At 35.4% G+C, this 18,463-nt stretch overlaps 2 protein-coding genes and 1 long non-coding RNA gene across 10 annotated transcripts in view; all 3 read right to left on the bottom strand.

The window, feature by feature from the left end:
• HTRA1 (HtrA serine peptidase 1) overlaps nucleotides 1-2,102 on the bottom strand; it is a 40,581-nt gene extending 38,479 nt beyond the window's left edge. Inside the window, exons 1-2 of the mRNA XM_026064012.1 lie at nucleotides 2,090-2,102; nucleotides 1,830-1,859 (exon numbers count right to left, since the gene is read on the bottom strand). Coding sequence (XP_025919797.1) covers nucleotides 1,830-1,859; nucleotides 2,090-2,102 — 43 coding nt within the window. The remainder of the gene's footprint in view (nucleotides 1-1,829; nucleotides 1,860-2,089) is intronic.
• Nucleotides 2,103-2,252: 150 nt separating this feature from the next.
• On the bottom strand, nucleotides 2,253-4,980 carry LOC112965210. The gene is made up of 3 exons (XR_003253213.1): nucleotides 4,923-4,980; nucleotides 4,076-4,188; nucleotides 2,253-3,118 (listed from the first exon to the last, which is right to left on the bottom strand). It is a non-coding gene; the product is annotated as an uncharacterized LOC112965210 (long non-coding RNA).
• Nucleotides 4,981-6,171: 1,191 nt separating this feature from the next.
• PLEKHA1 (pleckstrin homology domain containing A1) overlaps nucleotides 6,172-18,463 on the bottom strand; it is a 36,442-nt gene continuing 24,150 nt past the window's right edge. For 2 of the 8 annotated variants that reach the window (XM_026063998.1, XM_026064005.1), the window contains 7 exons: nucleotides 17,747-17,890; nucleotides 16,803-16,871; nucleotides 13,876-13,940; nucleotides 13,010-13,073; nucleotides 11,670-11,759; nucleotides 10,450-10,524; nucleotides 6,172-8,277 (listed from right to left, as the gene is read on the bottom strand). In XM_026063998.1, coding sequence (XP_025919783.1) covers nucleotides 7,948-8,277; nucleotides 10,450-10,524; nucleotides 11,670-11,759; nucleotides 13,010-13,073; nucleotides 13,876-13,940; nucleotides 16,803-16,871; nucleotides 17,747-17,890 — 837 coding nt within the window. In that variant the 3' untranslated portion in view covers nucleotides 6,172-7,947. The other 6 variants (XM_026064002.1, XM_026064001.1, XM_026064006.1 and 3 more) reach the window with 6 other exon arrangements.

The following is an 18,463-nucleotide window of genomic DNA, read 5'->3' on the forward strand; positions in this document are numbered from 1 at the left end:
GCTCACGCCGGCCCCGCCGCAGGTCAGCGCTGCCAGGGCCCCCACCCCCAGCCCGGCCCGGCCCGGCCTTATCTCTTTTTTTTTAAAAAACACCCATTTAGGGTGTTTTTGTTTTTTAATGCACCGCACGTGTCTCACGCTGAGTTTACGAATAGGATTCTGCGCTGGACGGGAAATAAAGGGGAAGCACTTAAGACGGCGACCACGTTTCTTAGCACGTCCTTGCAGCGAGAACACAGCCGGGCGGGTTCTCCTTGTTGCCGTCCAAAGGCAATGCTGCTCCAGAGCACCGAGTGAAGCAGCTGTTAATCGGCCGAAAACGCTCATAAGAGGCTTCTGACAACAAAGAGGGTGTAAAGTTCTACATTCTTCCCCCCTTTAAGGATGTACCGGAAAGGCAATCTAAAATTAGCGCTGAGGGCATTTCTTTCCGAGAGAAAGATGAGTAGATACGAAGGCCAGGGCAGTCAGACAGTAACCTGAAGGAATCAGGAAGGTGCTTTCATTCAAACACGTGTTAACGTATGCAAATGCCAGGCCATCCACCCAGCAAGAATGCAAGGTATTCCTGCAGAGGAGAGGTCTGGGAAAGTCGTCACTGAAAGTTGAGTTGATCACTGGTGATTAACCGCATTTCTGTTATCGGAGGGTGCAGTCCCATTCTAGGCTTAATCGGATTGAAAAGGCGGATGCTCCCAAGACAGTTCTGCTCTTCCCCTTTCTCCCTGCACATTCCTGCCACCTCACTTTATCTAGGTTCTCACAGCTTTGGGGGGAGGTGGATACTCACAATTAACAGGTTAACCAACCAAAAAAGAAAAGTAGTTTTCCATCCCGTCAGCGGGTTGATCCAATTCATCTTGCAGTTGTGCAACTGCCAGAACCTGTGGAACAGAGGCTGCCAAGAAACTGCCTCTTTGACAACCGGGACAGATTAAACCTTGTGCAAAATTGCATCCTTCAGATATAAAAAATGGGTTTTGATAGGATACCGATAAGAGACATCTTTCCCTCCCCAAACCAATCCATCATCACTGGACAAACATCTGGAAAATCAGATCTGTTACAGGCTAGACATCTTTTCTCCTATGAAAAATGTAATAATCTTAAACTACCAACCACCTAAGAAGGTGGAAGCACACACCAGGTGTCAGAATTCAAGCTTAATTGTTCCAGAGAACATTATGAAATGTTATCAAACTGTCCCCACAAAAACACAAGTGTTCAAGCTTACTGAAATGCTTGGTTGATAATTGAAGGTAGCGAGCATGTAGAATCCAACATTCCATTTAGAAGCCCTAAATAAGAACCCCTTAAATTTGCTCTTTTCCAATCACTTCTACGCTGTGCAAGAGGAGATATTTCAGGAGAATTACCCGATTTCAAAAGTGACCAAAATACTAAAGTAGTCATCTGGAACAATTAACAGCAACAATTAACAATTAACTTAGATTACTATAATTCTTGTGATTTTTAAAAGTCTAAGAAAAAGTCTGAAAACATTTACAAGTTTAAATAATCTGATGTGCATTTATATATGCTAAGGTAAAATGTTTCCAAATTACTTATTGTGTATCCATTGCTTATCTGGCTACTTTTGATAAGCTTCAGGGGTTTTTTTTACTTTGAAATAAAGCCAAGTCTTCAAGGAAAGATGACATCTTTCAGCATAAAAGTAAGAAACAGAGGTTCAGAAAAGACTGCTGAAGCTCCTATTTGGAAACAGGAGCAAAATACTCAGACCAAAGAATTACTGTGGGGTTTAGTCTTCCCCCACACCCAAAAGGCTATTGGCTTTTCCGTCAAATTGCCTTTGTTTGCTTACTTACAATAGGTTTTTGAAACCACAGGACTTATCTCTGCAGGTAGGAAAAAAATGCATGCAGTGGGAAAGCTCCTTGTTCAGGCATTCTCTCTCCATGGACGTTTTCTACCTTTGTAGTTTAGTATCCTTTGATATTGGTCATTCTAGGGGGCAAAGGCAAGACATGAACAGACGTTCAAAATATGTTAACAAGAGCCCTGTTGACAGAAGCCTATTTGGAATAGTAATAATTTAGTAAGTCAATATGTAGTTAAAGAACTAAACTGAATGAACACATCCTTACATCAATTAAGGATGAACTCAAAAACGAAAGTGTCAAATGTTCACTTAGCTGTTTGGCTTATAGCGTTTAAAAATCTTGAGCTATACATTTAACTACTTCAAGAACTACTGCAGGTTAGTAGTGTTCTTGCATAAAAAAAAGTTTGAAACACCAGTTGTATACATTTATTTTTCCCATTATCTATGTTTTTTTTTTCCACACTTCATCTCTCAGCACCATCAGTTCCAACCTTCTTTACAGACTAGCTAAAAACCTATATAATACATTAGCCTTTTTTTATATTAATAGTACAATAAATATACTTTCTCATTTTCTAACAGAGATCAAAGATGAACACTGCACCACAAGTACAGAATATAACCCAAAGTCTTACCTAAAAATCACAATTAGCAGTCCACTTTCAAATAAGTACAGTAGCATTTCCAAGGTGTGATGACCCTCTACTGTCATGTTTTCTTCACCAGGTAAAGATGTGAATTTTATATTGAGTATTAAAAATCCAATTTTATTATATTAGTTTTATAGGCTTCACTACTTTTTTGTGTAGACAAAACAAAGGAACATCTCAGTTATTCTGGAAAGTGAGATGTAAGTTTTTTAGGTTTGATATCCTAGTTTACTGACAAATGTATATTTGCTAAGGACCCATCTGTGTAGAAGTGCCTTATGCCTCAAATCATATATGTATACTTCTTGTTTACAAAAAAAAAAATCAAGCATATGCTGGATTCATTGTCACATATAGAAAAATGGCATTATTTTGGAATAGAAAGGCTATTAGACAGAATTTTTAAAACTACCTACTCCTTTCCAGAGATGAATTCAGCCACCGGTGTTTGACAAGCACGGTGTTGGCATGATTTACAAAATAAACAAACAATCACGGTTTCTTTTTGAAAGCCTCACAGGAAACCAAACCACTTGCCCCAAGAAACAAAATTGCTAATTTGAACAGATTAAATATATATATTAGTGTACATGTGGTTTTTCCTTGGTGTCAGAGGGCATTGCTGCAATGAAAAGTGCAAGTATTATACTTCAGACAGATTATAAAACACACACTGAAGATTCAGTAAAATATGAAGTAAAATCTAACTTAGCTAGATAGAATGCACTGGTATGACAACATGCAGTTAACACTCACACCTATAAAAAAATCTAAGTAATGTCTGTTCTATAATGTGCTCAGTTACCATTATGAGAATGGTAGTGTTAGGAATGTAGTGCAGCAGAGTGGTTTAAATTCTTAGAAGATGTGTTCACTGTGTGTATAGATATGCAAAATTACAGTGCTGACAAATTTTAAATGCAAAGTCCTAATTAAAGAGTCATTTGAAAAGGAATATTATGCTGTTACTACCACTATACCATTACCTAGTGCCTTTACAATGAATACCAGCTTCTTCCCCCCCCACCCCGCCCCAAAAGGTTGCACAGAAAATTTGAAATGAGAAACCAAGCCAAACATATGTGACACGATTCAGTTAAGTAGTAGGATTCATGCTTAACATTTCAGAGAGTAGCCTCCATTACTTCCATGGAACCTATCAGAAGTACCATGTACTTCAGGAGCTTATTGGCTTGGAGCCTCAAATAGTTGTATAGATTGTGCTCCAAAATAGAGATGAGTACTAAAACACTAAACATAATGGATACAAGGGTAAAACTATACATAGCACAGAGTGTTTCAAACTGATTTTTTTTAATTCCATTTTAACTTTTAGACTAAAAATAAGCTGTCCCAGTATCCCTTTCTTTCATTTCCCCCCCCCCCTTCTGCCTCAAATAAATAATATGCAATCTGGCTAAGAACAGCAATTTCTGTCCCACACACCTTCAGAGTGAACTTTTGGGGGGGCCTTAACTAATTTCTCCTTCCATTACAATATGAAGTTCCTACAAAGCTTAAAAAAATAGCCTTTGAATATTAACACTTTCTAATACATTAACATTTCCACTTCACTTACCAGGTGATACTGCTACTATGACAGGAAGTGCTCTGTGATGCAGTGTCCATTTTTAACTCATTTCTATATAGAATTTTGACTTTTGAATACATCTCGCCTTACAGTTGCAACAACTGAAAGTTTAAAAGGCCAAGAAAAGAAAAAAAGAGTAAAACAGCAGCTCAGTTAGGAGGAAGAAGTAAGTTTCAAATTGATTAGTTTCCCCCTTACAATCTGTAGCCCTAATTGCTCTGGTCCACCTCCATCACACTCTCTCATATCTTTGTGTAGCATTATTTCTCCTCCCATAACCAGCAGAGATTTTTTTTTTCCTTTATACTCCAAAAGTTTAAGAGGTGGTTCTCAGATGTGACATTTTGCAGGTCCTGCTGACCAGCTGCATTATTTTAGATAACCTGTTTCCCAGCTATGTTCCAGAGTTTTAAACTTCAGTAACTGAATGTCAGCTAGCTCAAATTAAGATCTCTTAGTATAGAAAGTTATTGCCTTATACTAAGACACATATGCATGTCCTTCAAGCAGTAATTGAGAGTGCACATTTTATACATTAGTCTAACATCCTCAAAAAAGGATGCAGGATGCTCTTTCCAGACTGAATTACTACCTAGCTATTTGCAATAGATTTTTCTTGCACTGGTTTATCATATGAAAGTGTCAGTTGTTTAAGACTGATATTTCATTAATGTTGTGTTTTGTGTTTTAGAAACAGCATTGCTACATTGGGGAATTTGCTTTTTCAGATTATAAATGGTTAATTCAACTGCTTGTAATTGCCTTCCACAGTTAGCAGCATTAAAAGAAGCCTCATACTTGTATTATTCACTGGAAAAGTTAACAGATTATTCACCTTTTTCCTATAGCATTACAGCTTCATCAGGAGTAAACTGATCTTGTAAACGACACCTGCAGGGAGAAAGAGCTGTTATGTTTTGTCTTCGATTGATTTTCCACCATTGCTATTCAAAGTTTGCAAGGAGTAAAAGTTTTAACACTTTTCTGGAGCAGTCCAGTGACTTAACAATAGTGGATAGTTTCAAGAAGGGTTTTGTTTGTTTTTTTAAACATTCAGAAGTATACTTCAAAGTAAATGCCCAAGTCAGATTTTTTTAAAGCTATTGTATAACCTCTAGGTGGTGCTAACCTCCCACCATTCCATGTGGTTGATATGCCAGTGGATTAAACTATATATGCACCACTGTGTTTAGCAGTTACCTTCAGGTACTCGAACTGCAGATTTAACAGTTAGATTTAAACCCATGATATTATAGAGTAATTTACAGCATTATAACACCATAAATAATAATTCAATCCTTTCTTCAGTAAAGGGGCAACAGCAAATACATAACAAATGAAAACAAGCAAGACAACATACAGTAAAACAAAAGTATCCAAGTCATTTTCATGACCACAGTTCAGGTCTCTAAGGGCTGTGAAAAAAAGTTTAAGAAATGAATTAGAGGATAAAAAAAGCTGAAAGCTAAACAGCAGAGATGCACAGAGGAAACAGAAGAGTAAAAGGAAAAAAACCAGCTCATTCTATTCAATTTCTTTCTTATGCTGCACAACCTAATCAATTTGAAGGATTAAAAAAACATTTATAGCTGGAGTAAAAGATAATTTGACCTGTTATATGCTAAAAAGGAAAACTGTTCTGACAAAATATTTAACATGGTACAAGGAAAAAGAGCCAGCTGTTATTTTAAGTTACCCAAACTGATTTATTGACAATTTAAATGTAACATATTTACAGTACTCATTCTAAAGTAATTTAACAATTTCCATAGATTTTTAAAAGTACTGATAAATAGGAGACCCTGACGATTACCAACCACATATATTTCCCTATGCTACCAAACTACAAAAGTAGTAGGGGTTTGCTTGTTTGTCCCCCCCCTCCTTCTTAAGGAGTCCCATAATGGAGCTGCTTTACCTCCACCCAATGTGTAAAATCGCCAATACCAAAATACAATAAAATGAACATGCAGTGTGAAAGCTGTACCAGAGCAAGTGATTTCAAATGTCAGACTACAGTAAAAATATTTCAATGCAAAGTGTCTTCCACACAGAATGTACTTGTGAAAAAATAAGCCTTCAAAGAGCTATTGTCATGTTTTTAATAGAAGTTAAAACTTACAATACTAGTTTAGACATTTACAGTAACTTCCAATTTTGTGCTAGTTTTCACATGTAGCTAAGGAGTAAAACAAAAACAGTAATTTACAAATACCACTGCCTTATGACAATGGTTAGCTTATGGATAAAAATATTGAAGGTGCTGATATAATTTAAGATTTTGAAATTAGATCATATTTCATTCTTATATAACAGCAATTATTCTATCCTTGGATCAACAAGTTATTATGGTAAAGCCACCCATATCTCTCAAGAAAGAAGTCAGTCTGGAAGCTGGAGAGAAGATGAACTTGTATGATATGTAACTTAAGTTCCAGTAGATGAAAAAAATGTCAAAGCTGAACAATCTGAATCACAATAAGCAGCAGCATGAGATATTTGTGGGGTTTTGATTAAAGCAAACATTTTTCAAGAACGATGAAAAGTACAGACTCAATCTAATCCAATGCTTGAAATGTAAAGGTTCTTTTTATTTGCATCACTGAAGCCCCAGAAGACACTGTACACAAACAACAAATATTCATTTTTTTCAAAAACATATATTGCACAGCTAGTAGATGCAATACCAGAATGCTGGTACCCCTAGCATAAGTTTTCTATTTTAAATAGCTGTTTTGGACTATGCTATTCAGAATAACTCCAACCGAAGGTTCAAAACCATCGTCTGTGTACATAACCGGTCTGAAAGTGTTTCAACAATGTGAGAAAAAACACAGGCACTTAAGATTATTAGTGCACCAGAAGTTATAGGCCACAATTGCATGACTATGAACAGTTCAGTACCAATAACGACAAACTAAACAAGAAGGTCTTCCACTGATCAAATATAGAAACAAGAACTGCTCGCAAAGCACTGATAAGAAAACCAATCTCAAAACAGTAATCAAAGGGTATGTTTAGACATTTCATAAAAATAATTGCTGCAAAGCCTAATGTAACACAATACAAATCCTATTTCATTCAAAAGGTGTAAAGTGTCCAAATTCAAAAGCCCAAATTTCTCTTCTCCCCCCTCCAAAACACCATTACATGCAGTCCATTAAAATCTAAATGTGCAAAAAGTTATAAACCACCTTCAGGAGCACATCAAAAATAGGCTGACTATTCAAAATATTATTTTAGTGGAAATTTTACAGCACCATATACTTAGAATTCCAAGGGAGTTCAGAATTCTTGTTCTCGTTAACAATTCAGTTGACATTGTTGATCCTAAAGAACAGAAGAAACTTTTTTTGTGCATTTCCTGGCATCTGAAAATCATGGAGAGAAACAATTCTCATATACGCCTAAAACCTTACTGTAGTTCATAATAAAAACAGCAACATTTGTTGGCAATAAGTTTTCCACAATATAGCAATAACTGTAAATTTAGTTTGCCAAATTAGGGATGAAAAGTTGCTGGTACCTTACTTATTTGCAGAAGTATTTTTCTTTTTTGTCTTTGCTTTTTTCTTTTAAATCGTGCAGCTTGGCCCCTCTCTAGTAAGTGACTTACTATCAGGCTTTGAGAAAATGCATAAGGTCCATTTCTGACCCTCAGCTGAAAGGCAATATACAAACATTACACACACACACACATATATATACACGTGTGTACATACACACACACACATACATATATATAAAAATCAGTGTTCTGTTTTCTTTGTTCTTTTTTCCTATAATTTTCTTTGGTTAAATGTCCGAGCAAGGAAATTAGAGGACCGAACAAATGGATCATTCTCCAAACACTTCCATTCTTACACATCACTAACTGGAAGGCTTGCATCATCCAGATCCACAAGGCCAGGATCCTGTTCCTGAGTGCCATTTTTACTTTGGGCTTCTGATAAGCCCTGTTCAGTCACTTTGGAAGCTGGTTCTCTTGGAGCGACAACCTGGATCTTGTAGTTCCCTGGCTTGGCCTTGGTAAAAGATTCGTGAAATCCTCGCTTCTCCAAGGCAGGGTATTTGGAGTTAAGGTTTGGGACCAGAGGGCTGCTGTGAGAGGCTGTGGAATGTGAGGTGGCTGCTGCTGGGCTGGCAGAACGGAAAGCATGGTTGGATTCTGAAGAAGACTCGGAATGCTCCTGGAAAAGAAGAGCACGCATCAGATGAAATCATTAGCGTCCCATGAGAAAGATGCAATTTCAGATTTTGCTCCCGGAGAAGGAAAAAAATAAATCAAAGACAGAAAATACACAAAGCAAAGTGTCAGCCACAGCAGTAGGAAGCAGGTGCTTTCCCAAGGCAGTGTATTATTAAAAGTGAGCTCACAGCAGTATGCGACAGCAAGAATTTCTTCATTTGAAGAAATCAAGTTTCTCAAATCAAGCTCAGCAGCTCTTTAGACTTTCAAATATAGTCTAGCAGACTGAATCTTTTCATTTTACTGTGTTAAGTAACCTTTTGAAGATATGTACTTTAAAGTCTATTGAAAATGACATCTTTAAGAGAAAAAGGTATTTGAACCTATTTGCATACAATAGGCACTCACATCTTAAATGCTGAAGTAATGCATTTTACTCTTGCCTCTTCTTGGAAAACTATCTGCTTTAATTTATTCCAAAGACGGAATAAACATAGGAATTATTTTGTGCTATCAAGACTATATAACAGTTTCCAAAATTAACGGACACTCAAAAGAAATTGATCTTTCAAATTTAAAGCTATTCCTTCTATTTGTCAAGTTAATTTCTTATAAACGTTTATTGTTGGTAAATAACATTCTATTGACCTTTACATAATTTTTTTTGTTAACTTGGAACTGTGAAAATATTCTTCCGTCATTTACTTATTGACAGAAACAAGTTATCAGACTACCTCAGTGTGATTCAGATGTTTAAAACACAGGCACAGAGTACCATTTTAGATAATCCTGGGATATCCTTCCTGGCCTACAGCTGTATCTCCAGAACAGAAAATGTCTCTCAGATTCTGCATCACATCCATCAGTTCTGTGAGGATGTCTCAAATACCTAGAGACATGTAAAACAGCATAGGAGCCTTCTGTTAAGTGATCTGATCAAAATGATGTGCAATGATACACTGCATACTTCACTCCACGTGCATTAGGAGCTGCAGCTGCTGCCACTCCTGCCATCACCAGTGTTAGTACATGAACTAAAGGAATCTGTGAAGCCACGTGTGTACACAAATCAAGTCAAATTTCAAATAAATGTATTAGCAAAACCACCATCACAGATGTGTCCAAGATGCAAATACGCATCCTACATGGAATATATATAATTTTTTTTCATAGCAGTTTCCCAGGTCTCTTTTAGCATGCTATGACATCAATTTATAAGTTAAATCATAATGGATTCTACCAAATAATCTTACATTTCTTTTTTTGAACTAATATTATTGGTGAAGTAGTTAAGCATCTTTACTTGGACTTCAATTTTGTGTTCAGGTTCAAATTCCATGAAGTATTTTATATTATTTATAGTTCTGCATTTCATTCCTGGCTTGATACTCCACTTTAGGAAAAAAGTTTACTTTAAGAGCTTAAATGATACAGTGATTTTCCTACTGTTCTTATCTTTATTAATAATTTTATTTGAACAAATAGGACAAAAGGGAAGTTTCAAAAAGATTTCTGTAATAAACTTCTTGCTAAATCCAACCAAAGGATACTCATATTTTACCACCTACACTGACTAATTTCACAGTTAAGACACTATGCCGCTTTATTACTCCTAGGTGTATTGCTTTGAACAGCGTACTGATCATATATTATAATGCTTCTACATTTGGACTAAAAATTTCATGCAGAGACTTATAAGCCATGCAAATCAGGCTACAATATTATCCTTCCAATTATTAGAGTTACAACGTGCATTTTTGTGTGCACGCATCTGTATTAGTTTGTGGGTAGCTTAATTTTGCTTTTGCACAGTTTCAAAAAAATGTAAAGTAAATGGAAATATGAACTCTCATGCAAATTAAAGTTTTAATATTTTCCTTTTTAAATGATATTACTTTAAAGCATAATCTATATTTAAACATTATAAAGAAGTACAAATACATCTTTTTGCCATTTTTAAATTCCAATTATTTTAAGAGTAAGAACCAACAGTGCAAGCCTATAAATAGATGATATAATTTATGAGTTAGTTTTCAATAATGGTAATGGCAACAGGTAGCAATATTTAGTTTTTTAGAGTGCAAATTAGTCTCTAGTCCTAGCCCTCTGTTAAGAAGGCAAGATTACATGAGAGCCCACATACGTGCTGCATTCACCAGTTCTTGATGTATACCTCTGTATACAAGGATTCGACAGCCTTCTGGCCTGCCGCATCTGGAACACAGTGCAAAGCTAAGATTAGAGTAACCTATACTTGGGGAAAGAAGAAAGAAGGGGAAAAAAGAAAGAAGTGATGCAGACAGTAATAGCTAGATTGCTCAGTTAGCCCCACCAAAAAAAACAAAAACAAACAAAAAAACACACACACACACACAGAAAATAATTACCTGTATATTTTCCTACCCCCAAAAGAAATAAAATTTATGATAGGAAGTTTTATTTAAAAGCATGAAGCAGCTCTCAGCTGCAAAATAGAACTGAAAGTTTAGATCAAACTAACAGAAACACAACATCAATGTATGTCTGTATTAAAAAGCCAGATTCAAGTTACTGGATTTCAGATTATGGGGGGTAGTGATATATCCAGCTATTATAAAACATTCCATTAGCCAGAAAGTGAAAACCAGACCTTGCAGCATCTGAACTGAAAAGTATTCCAGTTGTTAAATCTGCACATACTTAGAGCCACTGTGACACTACAGTAACCTTCAGCACAAAAATAGAATAATTTGTGAAGAGCAATGAATGTCTAATGTGGCTTTAATACAACTATATATATGAAATGCTGGCATCCACATGCTTCACAAATACTAAGATCTGTCACAGACACAGCACTTCAGTTCAGTAATGCTAGATGGTGTTCACACAGTTTCCAACAGCAAGAACTAATTCATGCGAGCAGATAATCCCTTCAGAAATAATCTATTTTAAATATGAATCTGTATCTGTATGTATAATGAACTATCAATAGTAGAGAATGGCAATTTAGTAGCAAGAGCTCTTAAAAAAAAAAAAGAGTCAAGAAACTGTCATTTTAGTGTAAAACTCAGCAATTAGCAAAAACACCTTGCAAGAATTAGGTTAAATTTTACTTCTAAAACTAGTAGCAGCTTAGTGACAAAGATCATACTGAACTAGGAAGAATTTCTCAGTTAGCATTTGCATTATCTGTATATTTAAGAAAATACAGTATACGCACAGATAAGATTAAGTACTCATTTTAAAATGCAAAATATTCTATGCCCATCCAATCTGTATGAAAGTCCATGCAAAGATGACAGGTTACTACAGGACAGGATGGAGGACAGATGAACATAAAAAAAACACTGGAATTTTATGTGCATAAACAAATGTCCACTAATCACATTTTCTCTAAGGCTCAGAATAACATACAGAAGCTGCTGATCTTCCAGGTCCCCGCTGTGCTACAATGGCACCAGAGATTGCTTTTATCCAACTGTGCATGTCTTCTGGACTGTCCGCCTGGATCAAACAATATGAATTATTATATTCAAGATCATTGTATAACTCAATTTTTTTTTTTTTTTTTTTTTTTCAGTATCACCTGACCATCTGCATAAAAACATGATGAAAGCCTTACCCTATGTAAGGAGTCCATTATTTAAAGCTATCAGGACTTGTATTTTTTAAATGCAGACATTTCTTAAATGCTTACCCTGAATTTTCTATTGTTTTATATGCATATACTTCTATAAAATAACATTTATACTATTTATATACTCCATAAAACTCAAATTTTGCTTATTTTGACAGAAGGTTTGCTGACACCTCTTAACAAATTTTGGCCAATGATGTAACTTCTGTAGTTTTCACATCCAGTGTTGCTCTTTACTTCTATGAGATAATTACTGAAGAGTTACGGTAAAATTAAAATAAGTTTATGTCAGGGGGTTAGCTGTACATTTACTTAAAACAACAATAACAAAGATACAACAGATTAAAAGTGAACACCAAGGGTGTACATATCTGTGACAGACAGATAAAAAGCTAAAGTTGTGTCTTAATTAGTTGTATAACACGTCACTTAATTATATTCAGCAGTAGAAGAGCTGCCATAAGACAGCTCATAACTCAGCATCTGGTCTCACTGCCTGTAGTAAATGGTGTAAGCCTTTTTGATCCTACAAGAGAAACTCAGCAATTATTTCTTCCTCCAGAAATATGAGAAACAATACTACAAGCATCACATTCCCACACACCTAAAAAGCAAGCCTTTTTTGTGATTGGCATTATAACAGAACATTTAGAAGGCAACACTGAATGGATGCACTGAATAAAGGTGCATATGGATACATATCACCAACACATTTTTAGATGGCAACTGAAATCCAGAGTGCTGCTGTGCTTTTTAGTAGACATTTTAAAAAGGCAGTTGCTAATTTGAATCTGAGAACTAACTGTAAATAAAAATTTAGTAGTTCAAAATTTTTTTATATATTGAGCTATTACTACAAAATTTGAAATGAATGCCAACAAAATACTAGTAAGTATTAGGATTTATTACATTCATACACTACCAACATAACTTCCTTGCTGTTATGCGGAAAATTTCTTACATGCATCATCTTTTTCTGAAATATAATGAAATTGCATTCTCTCCAAAAACCACTGTATATTTAAATACAATTTTAAAAGCAAAATGGTTGTGCTGCTTTGCTTTGGATATGGTAATCTCTTGGTTTTGCCCAAAGTTTAAAAAGGAAAAGCATTACCTGTACATAAAAGGTTCGAGAAGTTGTTACAATTTCAAAGAGATTGTCTCTCATCATTATATCACTGTAAATGAAACACATCAATAATACTTAAATAGCAAATTCAACTTTCCCACTGTATTTAAAAAAATATTCTAGGAAGTGTAGAAAACTAGAGCATTTGTTACCTTTGCATTCTCTACCACACTCTACCAATCAAAAAGCACAAAAATACATACAAGATACCATTTGATATGCCTGTTCAAATCTAAGCATCTGTCAATAGGAAGGTCGCAGAAAATGGTCGTCATACAAAGCAGCCTCCAAAGATAAATTTTAACATAATATGGATGGCAAGTGCTTGATTTTTTTAAAAAAATGAACTAATAAAGCACTTCACAGATAAAATTAAAGTTACGAATTCACTCAGTATATTGCCACTTAGTCAAAGAGAAACAGAAGGAAGAACGTACTCATCTCAACTTAAGACATCTAACAGAAGTGCTTGAGGAAGATAATGTCATCTAAAGGCTTACAGAATATTTATTAGGAGTACACAGACTCCTAAAATTGCTGCCTCAAATCAGGCAGTGCCTGTGCTTCTCTCTGCAATTCAGGACTTCAGGACACTTCTTTGTTCCACCTCTCGTCTAATATATTTACATTCTACAAAAGGGTTACTGCATGTTGTAAGTTTGGAACACACAGTAACGCAGAACACTCAGATCAGTTTATGCACAAGATTACCTGTTGCCCTGTAAATAATATGCATAAGTCAACTAAAGTTATTAAAAAGCTCTCCACTGTTTCCAAAGAGCAGTCTAGCCATGACAAAGCCATGCACACAACACTCCCATGTAATTGCACCAGTATTTCTTTCTCCTCACCTTTGTTTACATTCCTGAACTTTATGGACCTCTTTAAGTGGTATAACCCTGAGAGGTTCCTTCTCCTGGTGGGGAGGAAGAAGAGAGAAAAGAAAAAAGGGAAAAAAAAAAGAAAAAGAGTAAAATTACTTCAGCAGAGTGTATCTAACAAGTAGAGCACAGTCAGAAAGTCAAAGGTCAGGACCAATGATAGTAGCAGCACTATATAAATGACACTTTCAAGGCAGTCACTTATACAGAAGGTGATGTCAACCAAGGTTTGCTTTTCTTGCACAAGTATTTCATCTTATCATAATGGAGACAACCCCTGACCTCTTCCCCTAACCAGATCAGAAAACCGAATCTGGCCCCTAGCAACTAATTTCAGTAGGACTGTCATTACGTTCATTTACAATGAAATGCTACAATACAAGATGCTTTGTTAATTGTACTGCATGACACAACTTTAAACAAGAAGATGAATTGTATCCTATATTCAGTACAAGAAAAAAAAGAAATACACACACACCCACACAATTGTACCAAAACCTGTAAAAGAGTAAGTATTCTTAAAGCATCTGAATATTCTGTTACTGTTACAAAAATGAGATAAATGTTATAATTCTGTCAGTTTCACACAATGTTGTTAGAATTATGTCAGATTCACACTGGGGGTAGATATTCAAGCAGAAGTGCTTTTATTTTTGCCACGACAAAATAATGTCATACATAGTTTGTTTTTTTTTTAAACAACCACTAAAAGTCTTTGCACTACCATTTTCATGTGGCTGTTGCATGAAAAAGTCTTATTTTACCCCCAAATATGTTCTCTTTAAGCAGTGTTATTATGGAGTACTTCAGTTTGCTTCAGTTTGTAGACAAAAGCAAATTTGTCAGCTCTGGAATAACCACCTTCCCTAAATTAAAATTTGCATTAATGTACCTAAGAAATTTTTGCTATTAGAGCAAATAGTGAATGTCACTCAAATATAACAATCCTCAAATATCAATTTTCATTTGGTAATTTGTCTCTATAGTTGATTGAAGGTGCAGATTTTAAAACTCAACATTTTCAGTTATTATTCCCCTTTTCTTAGGTTCACAGATCCATTACAGTAAATTTTCAAAGTAACAGTAAACAGTAATCTTTCTTGGAATACAAGCATGCAATACAGGGAAGGCAACAAAACTGAACATTCTGGGAAAGTCACAGGCTTGTCTAGCAGACCTCAGCTCAGAAGTTAGTTTTCCTGGTCAGATGTTGCCTGCACTTCACTACGTTCCATCTGAAGATAGAGACACACTCTTCCTCAAATTGAAGGGAGAGGATCCTTGAGAGAAAAATCAGAATCTATGGATTTTTAATTGGAAGAACAGAAAACATGATGTATTTCCACAGATGCAAATTAGTAACATCTGAAGATATTCAGTAAGACTCATTTGAACTACCAGTGCCCAGGTTGGCTCTCCTCTCAAGACAACAAACTAACTTCAAGTAAAAGCCATACTTGACTGAAGATCGTAACTCTTGGGAACTGAACTCTAATGGAAAGAAACCTTCCAGAACTGGAAGAAATCTGATGCTACACTAGGTGAATAAGGCCTCTGCACAATAGCCTTCTTAGCCAGAAAGGCATAACAAACAATTGCTACTGAACTTTGATCTTATCTTTGTATTATTCTTATTAGGAACAGGAGAATATTAGGGAAACAGAGACCCCACACATCGCTGAAAGAGATCATTCACCACCTTAAATCTTCAGAAGAGAGCACTTTACCCTTTTTGTATTTGTAGGGGATAACCATCTGTCCATCACACTTTCACTTAAGTTGTTGCCTGATGTTTTCTTCTTCTTGGTGTGCCACACTCAGTGAAAGTTTTACTCTTTCTAGGATAGATTAAATGTTTCTCCAATATGTGTTTGAGACAGGGCAGATCCTAATTTTTCACAAGAACTACGTGAAACTCCATGATTGTAATTATGTTTGCTAACCATGGAATTCCTCAGTTAACCATTACGGTCCAAAAAGACAACATGTTATCTCTTCAGTACTTACTTCCCTGAAGAGAAGAGGGATGACTCTCTCAAATAAAAAAAAAAATTAAATAATCCCCTCCCCCACACACACACACAAACACACACACTGAGGAAGAAAAAAAAAAAAAAAAAAAACTGATTTCAGACAAATTTGTGAAGCAGGATCTACTTCCCTGCTGTCAACATTAACTCAGACTTCTTTCTTTATGTACAGATTTTCTGGTTTAGTAAGTGTTAGATACCTTCTTGGAGAAAACAGACTGCCTCCAGTACCAGCCACTTAGTTTTAAATTAAGCTTGAAGACCCTTAACATTTAGTCAAAATTGGTCAAAAGGTTCAAAAGTGATGAATGGGGAAGAAAGAAGTTGAAACAGAGAAACAAACTGTATAAACCTCACTTCTGAACAGCAGAGCTCTTCACCTCCCTTGTTGGTCCTGGTGAAGTGAAGGCAGTGTGGGGAAAGACCCCACAGGAAAAACAAACAAACAAACAAAAACCCCCCAAAACACAGCCACACACCATAATCCTAGCATTAAAAATTGCAAAAACACTCAGGTTACAGTTATGTCTCTCCACATAATGATCAGCTCTTCCTAGAACATAATTAATTATATGTGAGTACTAACTAATATAAGATACTAATATAAAATCAGAATGATTATAGAATATATTCCATTGTTATTCTTCAGTGCCCTACTAACAGATTCCCAGAGTGAAGACTGAAATCAGAGAGCTAACATCCATCCTTATTAACTTTTTGTTCTTCCCTATCATGAAAAAATATAGTAGCACAGAATTAACAGAGTTTCAGGAGCAGCACAGCACATTTTTAAAAAGACAAGTAAGTATACTTCTTCACATTTACTTCCAAGTATCTTTTGAAAGCAACACATATTTGGAAACATACCAGTTCAGACTTGAAATAGCCTATTGTGTTTTCATCTAACTGAAAGTATCTTCTCTTCCAGTTCTTCATCTGTTAAAGGAGAGGAGGAAGGGGGGGGGAAGATTTTATAGATGGATAGATAAATCACACAAGACTGCATAATTATTATTATTATTTTATTTATTTATTTAAGAAAAATGCAACAATTTTAACTTCTGGAAGCTACTGTTTTCTATTTTACTATATTTTTCCATCAACCTCTACTGAAATTGTAGCAACTGACGAACACAAGTATCCTTTACAAAATGTCAGACAGCATATTAAATGTCTCTGGATCTTGTTTTTAAATGAAGACATGGAACATTACAAAAATAAGCTTCATAATCTCAGATTAAATGGATCTGAAAACTCAAAGCATGCATATCTTGCTTAATCTGAACTGTCTGCTCCTTCTTTTAGTTTATTTAGTAAGGTATGCCGTAAGTCGTTCTACTTGTGTTAGCTGGTCTCACAAGTTATACAATTCCTCCTCCTACCCACACAAAAATTAGCTTTTTCTAAATATTTCAAAGATTTAAGCAGCACGCAGACATTGAACTTCTGTTTTAATTCAGATGGCTTACAACAAAAGTAAGGATTTCTACATAACTGTAGAAGAGCAGACTCCTTAGCCGCATGCACTAATCATAATCTAAAAATCCATGTGCAGATAACATTCTTCTCCAAAAAATCTTCAGCAACATAAAGCTTATCCTCCAGTAATATGTATGTATGTCCGTATTACTGCGCTTTATGACTTACAGTTTTTAGTTTTATCTTTAGCCACCCTTAACATTTTCAATTGTGTTAAAGCTCCTGGTAATTATGTTTTGTTTTGTTTTTTAAAGCATCTACTTGGTTAGTACAAATACCATTTTAGGACCTTTGATCTTGATGAATGAAACTCATTGATCTCAAATACTTACCACTGCTCCTTGTTTAACACAGTAGCCAGCTTTGATAATAGCATTATCTGGGGGATGTTTAGCAGTAAAATAAGGAAGGTGACTTTGTGACCGTTTCAAATAATTTCTATCACCCCCTTCACTGCACTCATTGACTTCTTCTTTCTAGATAAAAGCAGGAAAGTTCAGAAAATTCTCAAGTTTTTCTAAAGGTTAAAGAATAACCATACTGCTATTCAGGAAATAAATTCATTATCCCATGCCCACAAATCCCATTTCTAACTTGTTTAAAAGGATAAAATATTTCAATTGATTTTTAGAGGCAACTAATGAGATTCTCTGCAAGGGCTCTGGCTGAGTATATGCAAGGTCCATTTTAAAATTATGGTAAGAAAAAACACTGAATATTCTAGAATAATACTAACAAACAGACACTCAAACTGAAGAACTTTACAGACCTAGAAACAGAGTACTTGCGTGTTTTTATTTCAAACCGATAACAGGACTTAAAGGCAAAATATTAGAGGTGGTTATGGCAGTAAAAAACAATTTCTAGGGCCATACAACACAACAGAAGTCACTAGTCTTTCTAATGCAATTCATGTTCACACATGCCACTATGTCACACAGAACTACGTATCTTCCTGTAATCTAGTATTACTGAAGCTTTGAGCATTTCTTTCCTTTGAAAGCAAATGCATACACTGAATTTGGTATGCCATTTTTAACTACCATGGG

Source organism: Apteryx rowi, unplaced genomic scaffold (genome assembly GCF_003343035.1).
Source record: "Apteryx rowi isolate R43461 unplaced genomic scaffold, aptRow1 scaffold_206, whole genome shotgun sequence".
Taxonomy (NCBI): domain Eukaryota; kingdom Metazoa; phylum Chordata; class Aves; order Apterygiformes; family Apterygidae; genus Apteryx; species Apteryx rowi.